Here is a 23,068-nt window from a genome sequence, read left to right as displayed (position 1 = left end):
TATGGTGTGTTTATTAATATTCATAGTGATAGACACTGTAATCAGGAACTGATTTGCTTTAATTTTGACATGTTTTCATATGGCAAGAAAAATCCTGTAACTATTTTACCTTGATATTTTGTTCCTTATTTTCTTGCTGAATCTTAATATCAGGAGGTAGTAAATATAGGCTTCTGTTTCATATTCTAAAACAGGCAAATGTGAGAACTATAACTCAATTTCATCATCGATCTCAAAAGTATTTCTTTTGAACCTTGTTCTTTCTCTAAGTCAGTGATACCAGGTTAGATCAAATAAGCTCCGGTGGGCAGGGTGTGGAGAAATGAGCCAAAATGAATCATACAATTTTTTGTGTGTCTAGACATTTGATAATTCACCTAAAGCCCATCTTTGTCAGCTGGTTGTTCTCCAATGTTTTCAGAACTTTTGTATAAACCTTGAATTCTTTCATCTTGTGTGTTTGCTTGTTCTGTGGGGGTTTTTCGTGAATCTCAAAAGAAAAAGTACTTTTCCTATTTTTTAATTTTATAGTTCAACTCTGAAGACAATTCTAAGTGTCTTAGCATGTGAAGATTTGATAGGGGGCTCAGAATCACAGATACAATCTCAATTCTGTGAGCAGGCAGGTGGGTACATTCAATCAATGAAGTTACACACTAATAACATACTCTGAAAAGCTTTCAATGACAGGGATTCACCTGCTGACCTATATTTTATGACCTTGATACCAGCAAGTTGTTTAAATGAATATTTATGATGTACACGAGAAGTATTACAGACATATAGGCTCTGCACAAAGTGGTGTTTTCATATGGTTCAGGTTTAGCTACTGTGGGCTCAGCTGATTCCAACAGAAGCAGAAGGGAGTCAGCGTGGGACTCCCTTGCTCGTACTCATTTCTGTCTCCTACCTTCCCATCACTGGACATGAACAGAAAAGATGCTGTTTTGATGTAGAACTGGGACAGAAAGAAAACCATTCACAATATCCTGTGGGGTTACTGTGCTCTGTGTCTGGTAACAACAGTTAATTAGAAAGGGGGGTTTATAATCACTTTGTAAATAACACAGCAAATATAGAAAGTATTTATAAACTGGTTTTGGTTTAAGTAGATAAAAGTACAGAAGACTCTTCCAGAGCAATTTCCTCCATGCCAGAGAGGATTAAATGTACACTTGCAATAATGGAAATTAATATGTCCCACAGGAAATCAGTCCTATTGGAGATACACAGGTGAGCTGGGAGGCCAAAGCGATAACATTGCAGATGTTGCTGTGTTTGGCTGGCATCAAAAATCACTCTGTCCCATCCTCTTATTGCTGGCATCAGCTTCAGGACTGAAGTAAGTATGTAATGAGCACTGGTGTAAGAAGATGGACAGTGTTTGCCTAAGGCCATATTGTTATGAAGATATTTTTTATTTAAGATTTCCACAGATGGATTTTTGCAACTAGATTGTATCATCTAATGAATCTGTTTAGTTTAAGATCAGTAAATAGAAAAGTTGCTGCTTTAGTAACAAAACATTGTTGCAGATTGTGATGGGGGGAAACAGTTTTTCCCCCGAAGTTATAAAATGGTAAAACCCCAGGGGGTGGTGACCCTTGCAGTTTTACCCAATGAGCACTTCTGCAAAATATAAACATATCACAAGTAGACCGGAAGAGAAGGTAGATGTAGGGGTTGTTGAAGAGGTAGCCATGTTGTAGAGCCACGAGGAAGGGGCTCGGAGCCCCTTGGGGCCTCTGGCCCCCCCTGCCAGCCCCGACTGGGGTCTGCAGGGACTTGGAACAGTGTTAGACAGGGCTAAGTACCTATAGCTAGAAAGCTGAAGGAGTTTTCTCCACCTTGAGTGGGCAGCAGGAGCAGCAGCAGAGACAGCAGTGAACAGAGACTATGGCTGAAAGCCAACAGATAAGAACTGAACTGGAAGAGCAGCAAACAGCATGCAGCCAAGGAAGACACAGAGTTGTCGGAAGAGAAAGAGAGCCAGCAGGAGAGAGAGCAGACCTAAGCTCTACAGACAGAGTTTTTGGGGTAAGAACTGAACCAAAAGACCCCAAACTCCTTGGAGACCCCTCCTAGAAAAGAGGAGGATGATGGACTCTTACTTGAAAGAGTCGTGGAGTGCTACAGCACTGCAGAGAGGAGCTGAAAAGCTCAGGCGTCCTGGAAAGCTGGGCCGGGATGGAGAAAGAATGCCGACCTTGGCCCCCCGTCGCCGCTGCTGCTGAGCTAAGCTAGCAGCCTGAGATCAGAGCCCAAGAGCTCTGTAGGGAACTTGAATCCCCTGAAGATAAGGACCGTCACGAAGACCCCTGCACTTCATGATATGACCATGGTGAAGTGAGTTTTGTCCCTGTTACGCAGCCCACGGAAGAGAAGACCCTCTCTTGGAGATGATGGGCTGAGGGGCTTGGATACCCCCTCGTGTGTATTGGCAGAGATCCAGCTACAGCTGCTGCATGAGAGAACCTGCTACCCTAGAGAATGCTGCTCTGAGAGTAGAAAGGATCTTTCCTTCTTCCCTCCTGGACTTTTATTTGGAGGGGAAAAGAGATTTGATTCATTGTAAATACTTACGTCATGGTAGAGATAATTAAGATTGTATATAATCTATTGTAGTATTTATTTTGTACAGTCATTGTAATGTATTCCCTTTCCCCCATTCTGAGTCTCATGTGATGTCTGGAAAATCCATCTCACATTGGGTTGAAATATGGGAGGGGGTTTGGACTAAGGAATTGGATTTTGGGACTCTCAAACCATGACACAGATCTATCTTATTATTAGACTTGAGTTGGTACAATATTTCTTCAGTCTTGAATGAAATAGCAGCAGAAAAGGTATTTTAAATATAGAGATTCCTAGAACCTTTCAGATCTACATTATAAGTTCAAGGTCACATCTTCTCTGATCACAGATCATTCATATAATTATCCAGACGTTTGTGCAAAAGATGCAGGGAATTAACAGGTTTGGGTTTTTTTAAATAGAATAAAAGCCTAATTCACATTCGGAATGTACAGTCAGCAAACAAAGCTTAAATCCTTTGCCAGACTAAATAAATAAAATATTTTCCACCACAGTCTTTGGATGATTCGAGCTGGGAAAGCTGGGCAGATTATGAACTAGTGGGATTTGCAAAGGTGAAACACTAAAGAAATCTTGGCCAAAATTTGAGGGTGGGAAAGCAATGGCGGCACATCCAGGCTCCAGCCCCTGCACAGAGCATTATATTTCTGTTTAATTCAAGTGTTTCTGCTAATTCATGGTTAAATAATCTAAAAATGGTCAAAGTTCAATGCTCATTATTAGACTTTGTGGTCTAGATTTGCTCATGCCTCTGAACTGTGGTGTTTTCTGTCTAACACCAGTCCCAGCAACTCTTGGCAAGGGCAACACAAAAGCTGAAGTCTGTTCAGTTTGGGCTGCTGCACCAAAACCACAGCTGCCAGGAGAGAAGAGCATAGATTCTGCAGCTGTTTTGTAGGATCTCTTGCAACAACCAGGGACCTGAGGATTTTGTCTGATTTAGTTTAACTCTAGGGCTCCTGATTATATGTAACATGTATAAGGATCTTTGAGCATAATGGTTAATTAACAAAGAAGAAAATAACTTGGAAAAAGACATGAGTTTTCTTTTTGTGAATCTAAAAAGGAGATTATAAGGGGAGCTAATCAGAGACTCTTTCTGCTCCATGGGATATGATGACATATACAGAATTAAAACAAATATGTTATTTGTCCATGGAAATTAAATTTCAACAGTTCATTACAGTTGGGGAAAGATGACTACCATCCTCCCTCCACACACACATTGTCTCCTGATCGTTCTTTTTCACTGACAGGTTCACCTATTCACCCAAATAATAATCGCCTTTGTAATTTTATTTTTTTCTTTTCAGTGCCTCTCTCTCTTCACATGGCAACAGAGCAGTGTCTGCAACAGAGCAGAAGACCTCCAGAGGATGAGCTCCCTGGTCAATGCCTCACACCTCCAGCTCACTGCCTTCGTTCTGGGTACGGTAGGCTGGATCTTGTGCACCATTTCAATGGGAATGGTGGAATGGAGAGTGTGGCACGTGGACAACACCAGCATCATCTCCTCTGGCATTGCCTGGGTGGGGATTTGGAAAGTCTGCTTCATCAGTTACCTTCACGTCTCACCTGGCTATAGAGAACAGTTCTGCCATAAATTCAGTGGCTATGAGTCCTTCGTCCCCCATGAAATTTATGCTGCTCAGGGTCTCCTGTTGATTGCCATGTTCGTGGGCTTGCTGGGACTGGCTGCTACAATATTTGCTCTGAGAAATGTGTATATGGGAATCACTCACAAGACTCTTATTACCCCTTTCTTCCTGGTGGGTGGCTTCTTCTACATATTTGCTGGTCTGTGTGTCCTGATTCCTGTGAGCTGGAATTTCTATTCTGTAACGCACAACAGGAGCATTGCTTTTCCTCCTTCTTATTACATGCCCTCCAGTCCAGTGGCTCAGGAAGCTGGTCCTGCAATTCCTGTTGGGATTGTGGCTGTCATTCTCCTGCTGCTAAGTGGGACTTTTTCTCTCTCATACAGATTTCCAGGGACCACAAATACTATAACAAAATCCTGACAGGACAAATCCCCCGTGCTATTTCAGAACAAGAACATAGTCAAGAGATAAGGACAGCAGGATGAGTGGTTGTATAGTTAAGGAACTGCAGAATTTAATTTTATTCTATAGTAGCTATTTTCTTATATGAACCAATTGAGTTACCATCTTAATGGTCACATATGACCAGAGGTTCGTTTTGAGATAACTGCTGTTGAGCAGCAACTGTGATTAAATTTTGCCAGTTCACCCCTTTTGTATGTACAAACACTACTGATTAATTTATTTTTTTGTTTGTGTAAACTATTAACCATGCTTAAGGAGCTGGCTCTGAATGAAATGTCTTGTTAGAAAAATGTGAAATAACATATATTAAATGTGAATTTGTTTGTACTAAGGTCTTTTTGTCCATTATTTAATTACAGCTGTAGTAAAGTATGTTTTGTGACAAGTCAAGACTTTTAAAACCAATAATATGAGTGTCATCATGGTTATGTCAAATGACTCTTCCCTGAATTGTCTAACAAATGTCTTGCCAGTTTCTCCTCTTCCTCTAGGGCACATAAAGGGCTGTGTCTTTATTGCTTCTGTTTTTCTTTCAAGCTGTTTGCATTTTATGTTGCAACATGTTTGCCTGTGGGGAAGGTGCGCTCTTAGTTCCTAACTTAGGCAGAGCCAAAAAGTCTGCAAGTGTTTGCTTCTTCATCAGACACTTCACTGAATCCAAAGGTATTGCAAAAGACAGAAACAACTTGTACAAGTTATTACAAAACTGATGTCAAAACCAGGAATATTCAGTGCAACTTTCAGGGTATGATTCATCTGATGTAGACATCTATATCTGAACCGGTCACTTCAGGCTCCGTTTCTAATCAATGTAGAGACAAAGCCTTTTTTCAAGATGTAGATGCCTCGACTGGTTGGGAGATGACACGCTCCCTAAAAACCTGTTTCTCTTAGCCCACTATAATGGTTGTAATAACCAGGGTTGCTAACTCTGGCACATACAACGAAACTTCACCTAAGCAAAAAAAAACAAAAAACAAAAAAAAGAGAAATGTCCCAAATGCTGCAATAAGAACAAATTAAAAAAAAAAAATTCAGAGATTGGGATGAATGAGCAAACAGGGTTGACAAACTGATGATCTCTTGAAAGAGGTCCTCAAAAAGTTATTACACTTTTAAAGAAATGTAAGAGGGATCTAAGTAATTTAGTTTTACTCTTTTAATTGTCCTGCATTTTTTAAAATACTCATGGATTCAGAGAAAGAAAATTTAACAAAAATATGTTCTTGTACATTGCAAGACAAGGTAAAATGCCAGCAACCTGGATCGTCTTGCTGGTGGTTGTTGCTACCCCAACTTGTCCTAGCAGTTTAATTTTTCCTACACATCTTCCACGTGGTCTTGACTTTTCTGAACTGTCTGACTATGTGGAAACTCCACAGCACCTTCATTTTCTCTCCAGTCTCTTCTGAAACAGCAGCTTATCTCATCATTGGTAATTTTTTCATTGCTGCAAGAATTTATCTTTTGGCTGTTTACAATGCTGTAGAGCACTTTCAAGTGGTGTTTCAATGAATGCAGTTTAATAGCTTGTTTATTATATATTGTTTCCAGTTTGATTTCTAATGTACAGCCTTTATGATGTTGGTAGGTTTTGGTTTTAAAGGTGCAAATCAATAGAACTGTTATCTCTTCCCCCAGGGCCTATGATAATATTAGATTATATCATATTGTGGTTGTAAGAAAAAAAGAGACCTATCTATGTGTTTGTGCCAGCATTTCCCCACACTGGTAAACTACCAATATTCCCTGTCAAGGAATTAGAACTTTAACAGAAAATTACCAATTCTTCAACTCTGGTTGAGTTAATGTATGCACAGAAATATCCACAACCCCAACTGTATTTCTTAGCTCTATTCACTAAACTATTGGATTCAATTTACATATATTCTTCTTGACTAAGAAAAAAAAAGGAAGGAACATCATCATATAGATGCCAAGTTTCTGTGTTACTGCCACTGCTATTTCCACTGGAGATTATGTTCACCTCTCCTGATGTGTGGATATGGAACACTGGTAGTATGTCAAACACAGGCTAGATAGTGAGGAAATTCCTCAGCTAAACACTGGAATACATTACCTAAGGAGACATGTGGGTTTTAAAATAAAGTTTTGTCAAAAAACATTTAGGCAAATAGTACATGAAGACTGTAGGTGTGAGAGAGTCCATCTCAGGACAGAGCGGTGATCTAGATGGGACCCTTGGCATCCTTTCCCAGTCTATTGATAGTCACATGGTTCTTATATGATAAAACATAACCTATGGTCAAATACTACTGTGTATTAAGGCTCCCAGTCCTTCCCTAAAGAAAAGATAGGAAAAAAAAATCTTACAGAATCACAGAACATTTATGTTGGAAAAGACTTCTAAGATCATCAAGTCCAGTCTGACTGATGATCACTTTGTCAATTAGACCATGGCACTAAGTGCTACATCCAGTTGTTTCTTGAACGCCTCCAAGGATGGTGACTCCCTGGGCAGTCCATTCCAATGCCTGACAACCCTTTCAGTGAAGAAATTCCTCCTGATGTCCAGCCTGAACCTCCCCTGGTGCAGTTTGAGGCCATTTCCTCTTGTCCTATCACTAGTTGCCTGGGAGAGGAGACTGGACCCCCACCTGGCTACAACCTCCTTTCAAGTAGTTGTAGAGAGAGAGTAAGGTCATACATGAGCCTCCTTTTCTCCAGGCTAATCTTAGATTAGAACAAGGGAGAGGTGAAACTTCCACTGGTTGAAAGGGATCGAGCCTGTCTGACCTTGATCCCTCAGGGCTGTGTGATTCATTAAAATTTACTGAATGTTTGTGTTCATTATGATTCTGATATTGGAGGAGTAAAGCCCATGTGATTTTACTTCACCAGCAAGGAGATAGGTTCTCTGTGCATATTTTCATGACATTTATTTTAGAATTTGAGAAGCTAAATTACCTTTCAGTAGTTCAATTTGTTACCATGTCAGTTGTGCTTGTATAGGTAATTTTAGGGTTATCTGTAAAATCAGGCAGCTGAAGTGATCTTGGTTTAAAACTCAAAAATGCAAAACTATTTTGGAAGGCTATTTTTAACCTAGATTGCTTTAGGGAACTACCTTAAAACCTGGCCCCACAATCATTTGTAGCAGCACAGTTGAGGACAGGCAGCAAGCTGTAATGCAGACAGGAGTGAGTGGTCAGGGCTTTGAGGTACAGAGATAAGGGGCAAAAACCTCTTAAGCAAATTTCACCACTGAAGAGATCATATCGCGAAGCTCGTCTCCAGCTTCCGTGCAGACTGGGACCTGCTGCCTCCCCAGTGACAGCACCGCTTGCCTTGTGGGCTCCACCCTGTCTAGGAATGTCTCCACGCTGGCCTCAGTCTACACATAAGCCAGTCTCACTTTATTTTTTCTGAGTTGACAATAAACAAGTACCTTGTGATTCACTACATGTCTGAATTCACTGCTGGGCAAACGATGGGAATACCAAGACTCTTTGAGTTCTGCTGGGTACCTAGGTGTAATGATAAGGCCTCATCTTTGACCTCCATGACATACTCCTCGGCATTAATCTACCACAGGATGCATTTTGTTAACCTTATTTTCATGTACCCTCTACCTCACCTGTCCATTCATGGCCACAGACCAAAAAAATGTATGAATACGTGTTCAGTATTCCTTTAGGATGGATGTGCAAATAGAAAATGGAGCTGAACAGTGCCTAACAATAAAACAGCCCCACAACACAAAGCCTGCTGAGACTTTCCCCAGAGGAATATGCAATTCGGACCAATGTAATTTGTGTTCAGGCAAAGGAAGAGGGATGAACTGGAGACAAAGTACTGCAGAACAGGTCATCAAATTAGTCAGGTTAAGTCAGTAATCAAAATCTTTATTTGAGTCAGCAGTTTAACATGAAGACAGTCTTAATTGCCGATTTAGCTGATTAAAAGCAATGCTAGGCTCAGAAAGAAATGTCTTTCTTGTCACGTGGCTTATGGTATATTACAGTGATGAGAAGGAGGGTGTTTTTCAGGGATATTTTTAGACCTTGGACCATTTTCCCCTTAGAATGGAAAAAGCGAAATGTCACAGCCAATTTCCTGCACTTTAGGCCATTAAATACTTTAGGACAAAGAGTTTTTGCTTAAAAAAATGTTAGTCTGGCTGGCATAGTGTTTAATGGCAAATTGTTTTCTTAAAATAGGAAACCAATGTACATGAAATTAAAGATTCCCAGAAGAAACATGTTCTCTGTGAAAAGTATACCTTTTTCAAAACTGAAGAGGGATTCCTTTCTTTCTTGCCAACTTCATATTGTCAAATCCAGTATCGGCTCACAAAAACGTATTTTTCAACCAACTTATTTCCCTTTCTACTGCTCAAATAATTTACTCTGTTTCCCTTGCTTGAGAGAGTTAAATAATTAGCATGGTGCTTTGGAGTATGCTGGCTTTCAATTATTGTGTCAAACCCAACTGTATGCCAAACAAGAAAATGTAAGTGAATTTCATCTCAGAATTATAAAGCAAATAAATACTGACTCAAGGAATGGAGTACAGCACACACTGTTAACATCCAGTTCACAGTGTGTCACATCAACTCCTTTTTCTTGGGTTATGTGTGGGAAAGACTGTGAGGTTAATTCCCAGAATACTATTTTGAAGAAGCATATACATTCTGAATGTCTGACATTCTGATACAGAAGGCAACACTGCAAAACAGCAGGGAGGGGGCCCACCATGCCCACATCTAACCACACCAACTTTGTCAGAGTCCTCCTTGATGACAACGACTCAGGTGGGAACTACATTCTTTTGCAGCACCGCAGACATCAGGGACCCCACTGACTGAGAGCCGGCAGCAGCCGTGTGTGCTGAACCCCACCCTGCTGCCCAGGCCAATAAAATAATTTGTTGTACTTTCTTCCACCCCAGACTATCCATCCTGGCTGCATTTGCCTATGGCATGGCTGTGGCAGTTCTCAGAAGTGTCTGGACTGTGGCCTGTTTGGTACCATCTTCAGCTGTTCAGTATCAGGTATGCTGGGCTGGGTGTCACCTCCTGTGCAGCACCGAGCACAGCTTACCAAGGACACCTCCATCATCTCCTCTAGCACTGCTCAGGTGGGAACTGGGAAACTTGAGTGGTCACTGAATAAAGGTCTGTCACGGAATCAGGCTCAGTGAAGATATTACTCCTGAAAACCTTGGTTGTTCAGAAGCTTTCACTGGCTGCTATGATCCTGGGTGCACTAGAAGAAACCTACCAGCTTTCCTCCAAGAAATAGTTATAAGGGCTGTACTCAAAATCCGCATATCAGCTTTTTCCTAGCTGGGGGCATGTGGAAAATGATCACTGGCCCATGTGTGTTAATCCCTGTGAGCTGCAGTTTCTGTTCTGCAGTGTGAGCCACAGTGTCTCATTTCCCCCTCTCCCCACGCCAGCCTGGGGCACAGGAAGCTACTGCTGCCACTCCTACCGGCATCCCTCATCCTGCCCCTCGTGAGTGGGACCCTTTCTTTTTAACATAAACATGTCATTGTGCTGGATGCCAAAGCTCCTTCTGATAAAACGGGCTTCAGATGCCTGTGAGAAATGTGAGGCAGGGCTACAGCATAAACATAGCAAACCAGTGACCTCATCTGCTCAAGGAGCTCTCTGGGTTCAACTGTGACTCTTCGATGACATTCATCCTTTGCTGTCTCAATTCAGGAGAATAGCAATAAACTATGTGACAAATTATTTTCTCCGAAATAATTATTTTTTATTTGCTAACTTTGAAACGCTGCTATGTCTCATCCAGGTATCTGAGTTCACTGCAGTGCTGCTTATGAGTATTATTTCTAAAGTGATCTTCCGCATAGGTTGGATTTTTGTTTTTCAGAGCTTTTTTAATAACATTGCTTTCGAACTGACCTGCCTTAGTTTGCACAGAGATCATGGCCTGCATTACACACAATATTTGCTGCAGTTAAGTGTAGCTTTAAATGTTTTCACCTATGCTAGGAATAAAATGGGATCGTTGAAGTAACTATACTTTTTAATGTAAGGGTTTCAAACTAACTAGTATGATATCCCTCTGGCAGGAAGGCACTCAGACATGCCAGTTCATCCTATCTTTCTATGAGCACAGACCATGAAAGCATACCCCATGAACCTATCAATGTGATTAGTTGCAAGAGCGTTAATACCTTATCTTGTTTCTGCTGTTTCTCAGAAATGTTTGTATCCACCAGGACATCTCTCTATAAATAGCTTCATTTCCAGTGATAACGCAGGAATTCTGAGACTTACATTTTGCAGCTGTACATAGTAAATGTTGCTTGGTGTGCTAATTGTCCAGAATTCCCAAATGGTCCTGGTGATGTTCAAAGAGGATACTGACATTCACCAAAGTTGGTGGCACCTTCACTGCTTCCAGGGTCCTTCCAGCTGCCATGCTCAGTCCAGACCTCAGAAGCTGCTGTCAGGTGCTGCTCTTCGTTTTGGAAAGCTGGTCGTCAATCCATTCGAAGAAAGAATTGGCACCACCCGTACTCTGTGCCAGGAGGAGTTTGGGCCACAAATTTCACAAGCTTTGACACAAACATTTAAACAGCAGCCACATAAAGATTGTTATTAAAAGCTTGCTTCTGAAAAAAAAGCATTTCTTACTTTTCAGAGGCCCAGTAATGCTTCAGAAAATCTGTTCCATTACTGAAACTTCACATGTGTTGCAGCAAATATAAAGTACTCTGGAGTAGATATAACCAAAACTAACCTGAGAGTGAAAAGATAATTCAGGCTTTTAGACTGAAAAGTAAGTCTTACAGGAGTCTGATTGTGGAAGTCAAAAGGAATTTATGAAAGTACTCAGCAACTTACAGGATTGCTCTTTAACTTTATTCTGAAAAGGCTAAGCTTTGATGTGCAATGTAACTAACTGCCTGTTGACATGCTGTCAAAACTTCTTAGTTTGCACTACAGAAAAACTAGGCAGTTTGAAGAAAACTATCAGAAGTCCACAGAAACTGAATTACCTTTATTTGCAAATCATGTTGTTTCTGAAAAATCTGTCAAGGAGCTCCAATTCTTTTTAAATGATCCTTCTTGTAATGTCCACTACGATGTCTTAAGAAATATAAGGTTTTTTCTTGTCTAAACAACCAGTGCACACTGGAGATCAAGAGTGAGACAGAAGAACACACAAGTAGATGAGCAATGAAGGACAAACCACAGGAGGTATAGTAGAAAAGCAGCACTGAACGGAAGAACCATAAAAAAAAAATTCATGAGGGGTAAAGAAGAAGAAACCTGAATGAGTCACTGAGGACAAAACTGTGAGAGAGGCAGGAAAATGCAAATGAAGAAGAGAAAAGCAGAAAGGGAAATTGAGAAGAAGGTGATTCAATAAAGACAGGGAAGATTAGAGGTTAAAATCTGTTTGGAGTTGCAGAAAATACAGTTTTTGCCTGTGCAGAATTCAACCTAAAATGATCTTCTACTTATAAAATGAGAATGGATATTTTTATTTTTGAGATTCAGATTCAGAGGGAAGACTTTTAAAAAGAGTAAGTTACACAGAGAGAGGATTTAGCTGGCCTATGATTTCATGGTTGACAGAGTGCCTAGTACCCAAATCTGGAGAGCTTGGGGCAGGTACATCTGACAGTGAAGAATGCAAACAACTGCAGAGTTATATAACACATATAAAATACATTTTGTAGTACACATAAGACTTGGCAGTTCCTGTCTTCATACCAATATATATCTGCCTAAGCCTTTCTCAGGAATTAACATTGGGAGTTATAGGGATTTGTAAGTTAATGGCAAACATTTTATTTTAGATTACCAGCACCATCACCCTGAGAAAGTGTATCCATGTATTCCCAACTAATAGCTTTCTCTGGCCATTCACTGCAGTCTGATGAATTATGCTGCAATAGGAAAATTTAACCCCAAAGCCAGTTTAATCTTTTGTTTACATAAAATCTTAAAAATCTTGTTCAGTTACTGGAAAGCCAGCAGAGGAAGTCCACATGAACACAGCCTTTTACAAATGCTCTCTCTGATGAATTCAGTGCTGGTGAGTAAACAAAAAAAGCAAAAATTCCCAATGAAAAAGAGCACTGTTTCTGCTTCATTTTGTCTTTTAAAGCAGGAACAGTGTAGAACAGAGTGAATAGACCGGATAGGAGGAGCTTCTGCTTTCAAGCTTTCACAAATCACAAACTTTTTTATATCAATCCACTTTGGCAGATTGGTGTTTGTGACCAAAGTCTGGACTAGGAACCGCAAAAATGCTGTTACCCAGCTGCTGTGGTAAGTGATTTAATCTCTGTGCAATGCTAGACACACAACTGTTGGGAGATCCATTCATGTCTGTGTAACACTCAGAGGATTGTTCGCATTGCTCAGACAACACCTGGATGGCTGAGCCAAGGGTCGGTGATTTAATATCATTAAAAGTGAGTAGTAAGCAAGCAGCTACAGAGACCAGCTTGGTGTTAGGGCAGTCTGCCTTTTTGCCAAATCATCACTGGGAAAAAAATTGTCATCTGACATCATGAAATGAAACCAATTAACATTAGTTGGGAAATTGGGTCTTGTCCTAAAATAGATAAACATAAAGATTAAATATGCTTAAAAACTCTACTAACCTTACTTCAGCCTGCTTGGAGTAACCACCTGACAAAGGAATTATGGAAAACCCCCCCAACCTGTAACTTATGATGTCTGGCTAGTTATTTGAATCCTCTTTTCCAATCACTTGTGAAATAATATTGTGAAATAATATTCTTATATTGCATGAATTTTTTTCCTGGTTTTTTTTATAGTATAGGTCTTTCTGATGGGCTAAATTGTACTTCTTCAGCCTGAAAGGCTGGAAGGTTGCTATTGAGAGAAATAACTGGGGACTTTGGCAGAAGGAAATTGTAAAATCTAAAAAGGACATGATCTTGACTGAGAAACATTCTATTCTCATGGAAGGCATGAAAGAAAATTTCCTTTGTAAGAAGGACTTTAGCAAAATTGTTAAAAAAAAAGAAGATTCCTCTCCAAATAATTTGGTCAAGTGTTTTAGACCACAGATGCAATTGCAGGACTGTTGACTTGCAATGGACATCCACGACATGTTTCCTCAAGGGAAATCATCATAAAATAGTTTGTGTTGGAAGGGACCTTTAAAGGTTGTCTAGTCAACCCCCGTGCAGTGAGCAGGGACATCTTCAACTAGATCAGGTCCAACCTGCCCTTGAATGCTCCCAGGGATGTGGCATCTGCCACTTGTCTGGGCAACCTGTTCCGGTGTTTCATCATCCTCATTGTAAAAATCTTCTTCCTTATCTGTAATCTAAATTGATCCTCTTTTAGTTTAAAGCCATTACCTATTGCAACAGGCCTATTGCAACAGGCCCTGATAAATCTACCTCTTTTAACAATTTCCATGTTGATCAAGTCAGTTTAAAATTTTCCAATTAAATATATCAATTTAAATCTTAGGGCAATATTTTGAGGATTTTTTTATAGATGCAACCCACTAGAGTAAAATGAGCAATAATTTGTCATTGCTAAGAGGTCCTGAAATTAATCCTTTGGCTCATCTGCTGGAGGCCGGGGCTGGGATGAGGAATGAGTTGGTGTTAATTTCAGGCAAAAGTCTGGATGGTCACATGGTGGACTCAGTGATCTTACAGGTCTTTTTCAACCTTAGTATTTGTATGATTTTATGTTAACATGCTCATGTGAAATTTAGAACCCCAGAAACCTTTTACAGCTTTTTTTACCCCAGCACGGTGTGGTAGTTTGGTCTAGGCCTTCCTTGGTGACCAGTTTGTAACCAAGGAAGGGCCCAGATTTACCCAGTATTCCCTACAATTTTTACGTAAGCCAGGCTATAAGAAGAAAGGAGGAGAGGCCTTCACTCTCTTTCCTTCCGGCGGCTTGGAGGTGCAGGTTCCCTGCTGTTGAGTCTGCTGTGTTGGGGAGCGAGGCCTGGTTGGGCCTTGCCGACCTTGGGAGACAGAGTTTGCCGGCGATCGTTCCAGAGCGACTCTCGGTTGTCCCAAGGAGAGTAGTAAGATATTTTTTTGCTAACTCTTAGTTGTTAGATATTGGGCTACTAATCGGGATATATATATATATTTTTTTTATTTTGGTTTTGTTCCTTTTCCCTTCCCCCTTCCCGTTCCCTTGTGAAATTGTATATATATTTCAATTGTATATACCTGTAACAAAAGTGTAAATATATATATATATATATTGCTTTAGCTCTCTCTCGCGTTTCGGGTTTTCTTGGTTGTTTTTCTCCCTCTTCTCCCTGAGGTTTGGGGGCGGGGGGGACTTCTTGTGGTAAGGTTTGGAGACTTGGCAGGGAGCCAGCTTCAAACCATATCACACGGTGATGAGAATAAAATGCAGTATTTTTTTTTCAATCAGATTTTAAAAGAAAACCTACCTTCAAACCCCATGCACAGAGCAATATACCACAGGGGACACCCTATTTCTCTGATCCTTCTGCTTCTGTATGATTTTGATCATACAGAAAAGAGCTTGGCTGCACAGTTGGGGGCCACAGAACCTGACTTGTTGCTCAAGATAAGGAGCAGGTCACTCTCTTTTAAAAGAAATGTGCTCCTATGATAGAAAATGGTGATTGACAGCCTTGTAGGCATTTTGTAATGGCTCTCATTGCACATTCTGAGAGACTGAATCCACTTGATGAGAGTCAAATGTGCTCTGCCTGCAGCTGCTGGGTTTTAGGGTATTCCAGGGGTGTGGATGGATCATGTTTCTAGAGCCTAATGGGGCTGTAGCTATTGTAGTTACTTACCTGTTCAGGAAAGTCTTGGCCTCTTGATGCAGAATTTCAAGAATCATTAAACCTTAGCAGGATACAACATAGACTTCAGATCTCCCCAGAACTCAAGCCTTTCCTTCTGTAAATTCATACTGATCCCAAGCACTGGGTTTTTCAGTGAATGCTTAGTTTTCTGCATGGCCAATATTGCACCCAACAGAGATGTGACAACAGCTGATCACCTTCAGGTTAACAATTTCTTGTCCATAATTTTAATATTGCTTAATTGGAACTACTTTCCAGATATTAGGGTGGGGTTTGTATATAGCATTATGCTTCCTATAGCAGGGAAATTGTGGTATACTAGATCACTACTTTCAGCTCATCTGTGGGCATTTTATGGTTCAGACTCTGGAAATCCTACATTATTTCGAAGAAATTGTCTAAAAGCTTTTGTCATTTGTGATATAATCCTCCTGTCTCCACAGGAATTACTGTCCACCAAGACTGCCTTATGCTAGCTGCTGCCAGAGAGATAGCAACCATATGGTTGGCCCACTTTACTCTGTGGGGTATCTCCAACGAAAAGTTCCAAAAATATCTCATTTTATCTAGTGGGAGGAATCTTAACCACCTTTCCTATCAACACTTATTTAATGCCAGAAATCTCAAGTTCAATTTGTAATTAAAAACCAAGGCATTTCTTTTTCTCCTGAATTCAAATGCTCCTCCAGCCCAGAAGGGGGGTTCCTTCTCAGGAAGCTGGGGATGCTGTTTCTGTTGATTTCACTTTTGCTGTTATGCCATTCTGAAATGGGGCTTAATAATCCTTGGCAAATATTGCTTTAGGGTATATCCTACCAATAAAAATAAAATAGTCTAAATTTGGGCTTTTGTAAACAACAACAATAAAAAAGTTCTTTTTGTTAACTCAGAACAAACTTGTCCTCCCTGTGTTATCTGTTGGTTCATGGGGCTCTAAGAAATAGTTGCTCTGGGATTTTTTGTGTGAAATATCTTGCATTTTTAAAAAAAGTTTGCAAAAAAACTGAGACCAACCTCTCACATATTGCTGATGTATGTCTTGCATGGCAAAATTGTATGTATGTAAGGGCTGTCGTGGACCTTGCAGCAATTCATACAGAAAATCTTTATCTTTAGTTTGGCTAGCCAGTTTCAAACTGCATCTTTGAAACAGAAGTTTCATAATATCTCTAGAAATAGAATCATAAAATGAAGGGTATCTGTGGCTGGTAGAAGATGGAATGGCACCTCATGTTTTGTCATTTTAGCCTCTTATCTATTTCTTTCTTTAAAGTTCTTTACATTACATTCTAAGTATATCGACAGTGTGGGTAAGCAAATTCTGTCACGTGTAACACAGGTGTTGCACCTGTTTAATTGGGAAGAGAAACCAGCTTTGGGTGTCCTCTAGTGAATTCCAATCTGATAACTGCGGGCATGTACCAACACTAAAATATGGAATGCTTTTACATCATTAAAGTTAATGGACGTGGATATTTTACATTTTAGACTCAGCATCCCATTAAAATGTCTTTGAAAATACTATATTATTCTTGACTGACGAAACTATAAGCTATAGCGATGTGATGAATTCTTTAGTTCTACAGCTGATATTTGCTTTCAGCTGTTGCCTTCTCTGTCAAGTTGTTCCTTCATTAAATTTATAAGGGTCTTAAAAAGTGAAAGAAAGGTAGGTGTTTGTTTTCCTGATGGTATTTGGTTCATGTGCAGACTCTCTACCTCCTAATGCCCCCCACTTTGGGAAGCAAAACTTGATGCATAGATTTGTTGTGGCCATGTCAAATATTTGCAGGTTTTTAGGTTAATTGTGATTTCCATGGTTTAACTAATGTACATGTCCACAGCCACAACTTTGTGTTTATATTCACCTTTTAGACTGTATGAGGATTAGAAAAAAAATAAATATCTTTGTCTGTCTGGAAAGGGGGATGTCCTAGACTGGTTTTGTGCATTGCCACTAAGACTCTGTGGTTTCTTTGGGGCTGCCCCAATGGCATGGGCAAGGGAGCTGCAGAAGAGGGTACAAGGAACCTTAGGTAGTATAGTTGTGAGCCCATTGTACCTGCCCTATTTCTTTTTGCAGCTAAGTCACGATCTTGGTGTTCACCTAAAGGAAAGAGGTAGGTTTAATATGCAATTTTTTTGCCTTTAACTGAACTTGGAAGTGGCAGGAGAGGTATGCACCTGCCAACAATTCACTAAGAAAAGCAGGTGGGAGTTCAGCAGGTGGGCACCAGGATTTGTGAGAAATTACCCTGACATATCCAGAACAAGGTAAACTTCATTGTCAATGTGAAGGTCAGTGTAAAGTTACATATGTCACATATGACTAGCACCATTGTTTTGTATTGCAGAAAGTTTTGGTAAGTGTGAACTTGCTTAATTTTTTGAGTAAGCTAAATCAGAAGGGTCACTCTAAATATGCACCAGATGATACACCCAGTGTTTTCAGAGAGCCAGCAGGTATCACAAAGTGTTTAGGGCTGTTAGGTCTTTAAAAGGTATTCCTCCTCATGGACAGCCATGGAAAGTGTCATGATCTCATAATCATCTCTCACTCACATTACCTGAATACAGGGCACTTGGAGTTTGGCTTTGTAACCACAGCTTTGCCTGCACTGACCAGCCATGCTGGTAGACATGGAGGGTTGCAGTTCTCCACAGGGCAGAGCACACTTCAGTGCTCCTGTGTGGCCCATCAGCACCTCATTCATGAACTGTGTTGCTGTGACTCCAACTGATGGCCAGTGGTCTCAGCTGTGCACTTCTGCATCTTAAAGTTTTGCACCTACTCCTAGTTATCTCACTTCCCAGGGATAATGTGGTCCCTACATACTCTGTTAGGAAGCAGTCACGGTGACAAAGCTTTCCCAAAAGCCATTGTGTGGGCCTTCCTCCTCAGGTGAAAGGACTCCCAGGAGGGTCAGTTCATGCAGGATGCCCCTGTAGGGCTTGCTGGGAGCTGATGGTGGCAATAAACTCACAGTCCTTTCCGTACGGCACTTCTGTTTTGAGCAACAACCAGACTCGGGTCGCAAACAGGTATGAACAAGCCAAAGTAGAACAGGGCAGGAGAATCAGCAGGACCAGAATTCCCGGTGCAAAGGCCATACGCCAGCCGCGCTGGCAGGAGCAGTGGTCCAGCCACATCACTGAGGGGAGACAGGGGCTGCAGGGGCATCTGCAGTGGGAAAGCAAATCTTTAAATAGCTTCAAACCATATGTAACGTTAGTAATCGGGATGTTCAGTCCGGGAAAAACAGATATGTCTGGGAGAAAAGCCTACGGAAAGGGTGCACTGTGAAAGTCGGGGCTCTGGGGGTCCGCAGCACCCTCCGCTTCAACCGAGCCTCCAACCGAGCGCTGTGGCTCGCTAAGGCGGGCTTGGCGCTCCATCGCCGCAGAGCGCTCCGGCGGAGGCACAGGGCTTCTCGGCGCCTCCCTCCCCCCAGAATAAACGGGACACTGGAAGCTGGGGGCCCGGCGGGAGAGCCGATCCCGCCCGTCCCACACGCCCGATGGGGCGGCCGGCAGGGGGCGCCGGGGAAGGCCGGGCCCGTCCCGCGCCCGCCCGCCGCGTTCCCGGCGGATCGTCCTCCCTGGGGAGAGGGACGGGCCCTGGGCCGCCCCTGCCCGTATCCGCCGCAGGCGTTCGACGGAAGCACCAGGGAGGACAAAGCAATGCCTCCATGGGGATATTTCCCCCTGCTTAGGCCCGACAGACCAGTACGGCCCGTATGGGATGGAAAAAAAGCTCTTTCCTCGGGGCCGGCTGGGGATGACAGGAGGAGGTTGGCCGAGGTGGGTTTACGGATCTGTGCCCCCGGGCAGAGCTGTCTCCTGCAGAGGGTCAGAGCTTCAGCTGTTCTCCTCGGGAGGCTGCCGCTCCCACTGCCCACAGACACTCGGGAAGACCAGAGCACTTGTCTGGACAGAGGACTCTTTAAAGTATTTATTGTCCCACCACCACCACACACCCATGAGGAGACATGGATGTGCAGCATGTGAGCGTGTGTCACTGGGGGTGTCCAGGAGAGACTTTCCGAAATCATAGAATGGTTTGGGTTGGAAGGGACCTTGAAGATCATCTAGTTCCAAGCCCCATGCCATGGGCAGGGACATCTTTCATTATACTAGGTTACTCAGAGCTCCATCTAAACTTACCTTGAACACTTCCAGGAATGGGGAATCCTCAGTTTCTCTGGACAACCTGTTCAGTGCCTCACCACCCTCACAGTAAAGAATTTCTTCCTAATATTTAATCTAAACCTACTGTCTTTCAGTTTGAAACCATTGCCCGTTGTCCTGTCACTACATGCCCTTGTAAATAGACTCCCTCTTTCTCATAGGCTCCCTTCAGGTACTGGAAGACCCCAAAGCCTTCTCTTCGACAGACTTAACACTCCCAATTCTCTCAGCCTTTCTTCATAGGAGAGGTGTTGCATCCCTCTAATCAACTTGGTGACCCTCCTCTGAACTCGTTCCAACAGGCTGTTGTCCTTCCTGCGCTGCATATCTCAGAAGATGAGTGACCAAGGTACTGGAAAACTGGTTTTACCCCTACATCCCTTCAGCCCTTTTTCTCAAAGTTCCAGTACTTTAAATAATACTCTACTTTTTTTTTTTTTCATTCTTTGTGTTGTTTCATTGCATTTTTACAGCTCATTGTGCAAGGCATATTAGTTGTATTCATTTGATAAAATTTTTTACCCCAAAATAATACATAGTTTAACAAACTTCAGCTGTATTTTTTTTTTCTTTGAATACAATGACATTGTTTACTATGAATATTCACAAAGTGTTTCTTTGTGAAGTTAGAATTTGCAGGAAGCAGTATAAAGATGCCCCTGTTTCCTTAATATTTTTTTTCTGACATATCAATACATTTTGTCCTATTCCACTGACTGTTAAGTTCTAGCATTTCTAGAAAATCGATTTCAGAAATTCATCTGACTCCATTTTTATAGGACTGAGGCCATGTAGCTGTTGAACCACGCAGTACTGGCAGGCTACATGAGCTGGGGCCTTCTGAGGTGCTTGCTCTGCTCCCACACTGCTACTCTGTGTGATAAAAAGATGTTTGTGTCACTTGAAAAAGCTGTGTTCCCATACTGCAAGAGATGGTACTGCTGTGTGTGTATCACAGGGCAGAATTAAACTTACATATAACCTTTCCAAGGTTTTACTTTATTACACTGAGAATGAAGCTTAGTGGCATGGTTCTAACACAGGAACAGCACTGTACCCTAATGCTGTTTTAGTTCTTCTGAAAACTGCATTTGAATATGGCAACATGATAGACCACTTTGTTTACTGCAGCCTGGGCTGGGACAGCCACTTGCATGATAATTTATTGATGTAGCTACAATGGATATGCTTATTTTACAGCAATTCTCTTTTTTTTAAAGACTAAACTATAATATTGGCAAAAACAATCATGATTATTGTGAAGGACTTTTTTCTTTTTCAGTTTTTATGTCAGAAAGACACTCTTTGTCTTCTGAAGACCTCAGTTCCCTACTGCCAGAGAGGTTTTTCTCCTTTCTCTCTTTAATTTTCCTAGTGCTTGACATTGTTTAGTAATCTCCCTTCCATGGCACTGTCACATCTCTGACAGTTCAGGAGAGCAACATTACAAAAACAGTGTCCTGAGAAACCCTCTGTGTATCACATGCCAGACTTTTATGAATGTTTCGGGTTGTTCACATTTTAATCTGGCTGATGAAGTTAATCTGGAGGAAGGCCTGGACAGAGATGGTTGGAATCAGTTTCAAGGCAAACCATCAAATGACATCTCTTATGCCACTAAAAAGAAACCAATTTGAGGAGCCTTCTGGTAAAGACTTCCTTTCTCTGGAGAATTTATAGAAAGAAAAAAAATAAACTGATCTTTTTATTTAAAAATAACTCTCATAGACACAACTAAAAGCAGCCTTGACTAGGTAGGAAACACCTGATTTTTAATATCCTCTCTAATTTTAAATCTATCATTAAGGTATGTGGCTAGCAGAGTATGAAATCCACTTTAAACTGTATGATAAACATTCAGAAGGATTTATATAATTAGATATTACAGAACTAAGATAACATGATGGAGCAGAAATCTTACAGCTCTCGCAGACAGCTGATAAGTTGCCCTTTGCTCTACCATTTAAACACATGCTACCTGAGCTGGTGTCATTCCACATCAATTTAAGGAAGCTGGGAATGGAGGTTAGCTGTACAGTACACTGTACTCAAACACTTTGGGCTGGGATTTTTCAGAGAATTCATGGGTGATTGACCCTCAACAGCTTTTGACCAAAAGCTTTCCTTTTTCTTGGACTGCAAGTCAGTATTGGACACTTAAATATGTAAGTCCTTTTCCACTCCAGCTTTCAGGTTTTTATCTAAATGAAGAAACCAAAATTCAACTGGAGTGGAAAAGAGAAACTCCTCAGCAGGTAACATTGATAGGTAATACTTAAGACAGAAGGTGAAAACTAGCTATGCAAGACTTATTCTGCCCCCAAAACAAATGGCACTACACCTAATTTAACTGCCATGACTGCTCTCATTTGGATCAGCATTACCCATAAATCAACTTTCTAATAAAGATCTACAAAGCTGTAAAAAATTGCAGCCCTGTGCAGCAAGAGGGAGTGTTTGCATACACATAGGTACATGTTGTGCCCTGACTTGTAGCATAAACATTTTTTCTGGCTGAAAATTTTCATGCTTGGTCTGGGTTCCAAAATAGATGGAGGTGGAAAGAAGAAACTTAAAGTAACATAAATTCTGGGAAAAGATTTTAGATCTATACATAGGCAGCTTTCAGTAAATATAATTATATGAAAGATGACAAAACATGTAATATGAAAGACAGAATTAAAACAACAAACATAACTATGAAAGAGGTAGAACTTATATTCTTTGCTCATAGTTTTCAAATCGGTTGGTTACCAAAATGCATATGCTCTGTGAATAGGCAAGTAAAGTTCCTATTGAACAATTTGTAGGACTGTGACTGGTACTGGAAACACATTCAAAATATTTTCTTGCACTCTCACAATAAATATTAGTAATTAAATTGGTTTACTTTTAAGTGGCATGTAGATGCCAATTAATGATAATAATTAAGTATCTGTTTGGCTATTTAGCTTTTATAAAGATTTTAGAATGTTTCCTTGTAATTCAAGCTTTGGAATCCAATCCAATTTCCAATACTTTGGAAAGATAGCTAGTTCCTCTTTTGGTTACTATGCTGGCTTTTAAGCTGCAGTACCAGGAGCAGCCAAACTGGAGGCTGTGGTTTGTGAATCATACCTCTATCTCTGCCTCCAGCATCGCTTGAATAGGAATATGGAAAATCTGTTTCCCTCCAAACTGGAGGTGCCTGTTGAATATAATGTGGTGTGCTGCCTCGATTTTCATGTCAATGAAATATTCTTCCCTCTAGAAATGCGTTCATGTTCTGTGCATGTTTTGTGGAAAGATTAGGAATACTTTTCACCTTCTCCTCATGGAAGGTATTTATGGAAATGTTTCTCAAAACCAGTTGGAGGTGAACACGTGAGGCAGGAGGAATTTCATTATGTCTTTTCAGGCCTCTGCTTCGGGTCTCTC

General features: G+C 41.1%; 1 protein-coding gene across 1 annotated transcript; it reads left to right on the top strand.

The window, feature by feature from the left end:
• The first annotated feature begins 3,914 nt into the window (after positions 1-3,914).
• CLDN34 (claudin 34) lies at positions 3,915-4,926 on the top strand. Its single transcript, XM_018084030.2, has one exon. The coding sequence runs from the start codon at positions 3,972-3,974 to the stop codon at positions 4,614-4,616; it is 645 nt and encodes a 214-aa protein (XP_017939519.2). The 5' UTR covers positions 3,915-3,971; the 3' UTR covers positions 4,617-4,926.
• Positions 4,927-23,068: the final 18,142 nt, after the last annotated feature.

This window comes from Manacus vitellinus, unplaced genomic scaffold (genome assembly GCF_001715985.3).
Source record: "Manacus vitellinus isolate BGI_N305 unplaced genomic scaffold, ASM171598v3 scaffold_7_pilon, whole genome shotgun sequence".
Classification (NCBI taxonomy): Eukaryota; Metazoa; Chordata; class Aves; order Passeriformes; family Pipridae; genus Manacus; species Manacus vitellinus.
Note: the sequence above shows the minus strand (reverse complement) of the source record. Positions and strands in the feature narration are given on the sequence as shown.